The 1,610-nt window shown below is 41.1% G+C and overlaps 1 protein-coding gene across 1 annotated transcript in view; it reads right to left on the reverse strand.

Annotated features, from left to right (window-relative positions):
* Caps2 (calcyphosine 2) overlaps positions 1-1,610 on the reverse strand; it is a 129,066-nt gene that overhangs the window by 104,293 nt on the left and 23,163 nt on the right. The window contains exon 6 of the mRNA XM_023716283.1: positions 556-681. Coding sequence (XP_023572051.1) covers positions 556-681 — 126 coding nt within the window. The remainder of the gene's footprint in view (positions 1-555; positions 682-1,610) is intronic.

Here is a 1,610-nt window from a genome sequence, read left to right on the forward strand (position 1 = left end):
GTCATGTGCTTCCTTGGTCCCTTCCTTCAGGAGCTCAGATAGGTCAGGCATTCTGATATAGTTTTCCTTGTCTGGGGCCACAGGGTTCTTTCTCTCCGACTCATCTACCCCTTCAGAAGTCTCTACTTCTGCTGACATTGCTGCCAAGTGGTTCTTGCTACCCTTCTCTGGTTCGGCCACAGGCCCGCGCCACTAGTTGGTCAGGTACCCTAGTAAGCTCGCCAGTCAGCTACTCCCTCAGCCGCCACTGCTGCACCAGGCTTCATTTTGAGGAAAGGAAATGATGCCAAAGAGACTCACGAACGTAAGAGCAGCTAATTAACATCTTCTGAATTGTACCGTGCACTCAACTTTTACAAATGCTCAAAGACTCAAGACAATTTTTCCACAGAAAATACACCAAACACAAGTTCTCATTTTTAAGTATACTCAATTTTCCCATTAATAATTATTCATCCCAGTTCAAAAACAGTTGTTGCAATTACTTATATAATGATATGTCCTTAAAAGGAAATGGTTTTACTGGCTTATGAAATTAGGAAAGTGATGACTTACTGCATGCAATTTCCTTGCCCTGAGCTGCGCGGGGAAAGGGCCGTCCACGTAGCCATGCTGCACCAGGGCCTTCCTGTCCAGAGTTGTGAGGTCCTCCTTACTTGCTTCCGCACTTTGTGTACTATGCTACACACGAAAGCAATCAATAGGCCATCATACACATATTTACAAAACTTTTTTGACAAAAGAAAAGAATATGTAGCCACTGACTAGCTCAGTGGGCATTTGTACGAGTTAAACAGCACAAGCTCTGATCCTCAGATCCCCTGCCTTCGAGTCCAGTCTTCCTCTTCCTAGCTAAATGACCTCAGCCCACTTACAGATAGAATGAGAGTACCAGTAAACATTTACAATTTGGAAACTAATTCATAACAATATAATGTTGTTTATTCACCCATGTGGCACTCAGTGTGGGACTGTGAGTGGACCAGCTTTGAATTCCACACTGGGAATGGGTGGGGCCCATTTTTAGCTGTCTCTGGTGAGTCATGGAGGCATGGCCATGGGGCCTCAGCTGTCCCTGGCCCCTCACACTGTGACGCTCTGCTACCTGGGCCACCGTGAGCTACACAGCTTTGTTCTGACACAGTCTTTTTTTTCTTTTAAAGAATACAAATTAGTAATAAAAGGGGAACTTTAGAAATGACACAAAATTTCACTAAACAAAGTAATAGGAATTCAACAATGGTTGCTATATTGCATGATGTTATCTTCAAATTAGTTGTTTGGGTTACTAGAAATAAATGTGCAAAATTGGTTTAAAAGAAACCAAAACCAAACAACAACAAAAAGTTGTAAGAAATTAAAAAGAAAAAATAAGAATAAAAAGAGAAAAATTGTAAGCATTAACTATTCCTTTCAAAAGATCAGCAGAAGTCGGCAGTACAATTATCCAAATTATCTTGCATGTGTATATATTTTCCCTTCTTTCTTTTGTCCTTTTCCTCATCCCAGTTTTTCCCAACCATTAAACAATTTTTTCCCTTTCACAGTAGCTACTGTACCTTTCAAGTTCGAGACAATACAATGTCTGCACATATGGGTCCGATTTATTT

This window comes from Octodon degus, unplaced genomic scaffold, assembly GCF_000260255.1.
Source record: "Octodon degus isolate 3935 unplaced genomic scaffold, OctDeg1.0 scaffold00047, whole genome shotgun sequence".
Classification (NCBI taxonomy): Eukaryota; Metazoa; Chordata; class Mammalia; order Rodentia; family Octodontidae; genus Octodon; species Octodon degus.